General features: G+C 35.8%; 1 protein-coding gene across 1 annotated transcript; it reads left to right on the top strand.

Annotated features, from left to right (window-relative positions):
• The first annotated feature begins 782 nt into the window (after positions 1–782).
• On the top strand, positions 783–1,612 carry LOC108990096 (uclacyanin-3-like). Its single transcript, XM_018963945.2, has one exon. The coding sequence runs from the start codon at positions 1,070–1,072 to the stop codon at positions 1,553–1,555; it is 486 nt and encodes a 161-aa protein (XP_018819490.1). The 5' UTR covers positions 783–1,069; the 3' UTR covers positions 1,556–1,612.
• The last annotated feature ends 600 nt before the right edge of the window (positions 1,613–2,212 follow it).

Raw genomic sequence — 2,212 nt, 5'->3', positions numbered from 1 at the left:
TTTTAAATTAACTGAATTAATATATTAAATTATTTTAATGTAAAAGTAGTCATTTTATATCTAATTATTTTAAATAAATTTATTTAGAAAGTTCATCAGTTGGCACTTATCTATGTGCAGTTATTTTGGTGACGTGACTTTTGCTTTTTCTATTTAAATTAAAAATAAAAAAATATATAGTTATTTTTTTATATTTTATATACATTCTAATAAAATGATTGGTTGTATTATTTCTTTTATATTCAAAAATAACTGTACGTAAACTTTTTATTGAAAAAAGTGGAACTTTCAACCCGCGTTGTGAGAACTGGATACCTCTCCCTTTTCACAATGAAACATCACCGGTTTGAATAGTGATAATTAACTGATCTTATAATTATAATATTTTTAAATTTTTATATAAAATATAATAAAAAATTCAAAATTTTTAAGTTTTAAAAAAAAAATAATATTAAAAAATATATTTTAATAATATTTATTTTAATTTTTAATTTTTATTTAAAATTGTTTCAATTAAGACTTCGTATAGACACGTGATGATTTGAAATTAAAATTTAAATAAAATATTATTAAAATATATTTTTTTAATATTATTTTTATTTTAAAATTTAAAAAATTAAATTATTTATTTTATATTTTATAAAAATTTAAAAAATATAATAATTAAATAAAATAAGACGAAATAGTTGAGGAGAATTGTAAAAAAAAAGAAGGCCTAACTCTCCAGACCGTACGACAAACGTTTTAAGACCACCAAGGCACCAATGCTACTAGTCGTCCATCTTGTCTCCTTTACTGCTTTCACGTTCCTCTCTCTCTCTCCCTCTCCCTCTCTATATCTTTGTCGTCCCTGTACTCACTGCACTGCATGCTTCCGTTGCCGTTGCCATTCCCGTCAATCTAGTTCTTTTCTCTGCTCCCCGAGGTCCCTTCTTCCCTAACCCGCTCTCTTCAGATCTACTACTGCTTCAATTCAACACTTTTTCTTTGCTCTAGTCTCCACCATTGTTACTTTTCTAGCCATCTCAGATCCCACTGCTTTTGCGCATTCCAGAGATTATACTTTCTAATGGCGGCACTCCCAAAATTCTGTATCTCCTTGCTTTTTGCGTTCTCCTTGGTGGAACTCTCTGTACCTGCACATGCTCCCGATAGTTCACCCAGTCCGGCACCTGCATTTGGCGCCGAATCTCCTCTGCCACGGGCCCCGGAATCGAACGTTCGAGCTCCGGTGAACCCGCCGTCGACTTTATCTCCCCCGGCGCCTTCTCCAGCAAATCTCCCTCCAGACTCCTCCCCGACTCCAAAATCACAGGCTCCGACGCCGAAGCCTCGCCCAGTAGCTGACAACATCAATCCGGAAAAGAGCTCCGGCAGCGGAAAAGAAGAAAAGAGCTCGTCCGACGGGATGAGCAGGGGCAAGAAAGCGGGGATCTTGGTGGCAGTAATAGTGGCGGCAGGGCTGGCAGTAGTGGCCGGGTTGGTGTACAAGAAGCGCCGGGACAACATTCGAAGAGGTCAGTACGGGAACGCACTGAGGAGAGAGATACTGTGAAAAGGCAGCGTGGGGTTCAACGAACCCTATCAACCGATACAAAATTTAATGAGCAGAGAGAGGTTTCAGAATTTTATTTATATAATTTACTAATATAAGCTTATTGAATACTGTTGTGTACATTATTTTTGTTTTGCTTTTTTGTTTGTTGGGGTGTTGAATTGGTGCCTTACAGAATTTCATTGCATCAAAATCAATTACAAATTGTTCTTATCAAGCCAAATGGCCTCATAAACAGATATTGGGGGGACATTAACACATTTCAACGACGTTCGATCTCAGCATTCCATGCATATCTAGCCAACCTATGTGCTTGTGCTGCCAAAGACTGTAGCCTGATCAGCATAATTCCAACTTTCAAAATGAAACCCCTTTCCCAAATATATGCTGCACTTGATATTCTGTAAAAGCTTTCATTAGACATTTTATGTCTCCCAGTAGATTTCCCAAAGCTGAGAAAGACTCTCCAGATAGGCTTAGCATTAGGCAATCACTTTCAAGAATTATCATAAGAATGCCCCAATTACTCTAGGGGGGGGAGCTTCCACAATTTCTGTATCTGCCACTTTATTTTATTTCTTAAAAAAAAATATGTAATAAAAAGGAAAAATGTATGCTTTTGCTGCTGTTTTTTTTTAACCTTCTGGTTCTGGGAGT

Source organism: Juglans regia, chromosome 14 (assembly GCF_001411555.2).
Source record: "Juglans regia cultivar Chandler chromosome 14, Walnut 2.0, whole genome shotgun sequence".
Taxonomy (NCBI): Eukaryota; Viridiplantae; Streptophyta; class Magnoliopsida; order Fagales; family Juglandaceae; genus Juglans; species Juglans regia.
This window is presented reverse-complemented; position numbering and strand designations above follow the sequence as displayed.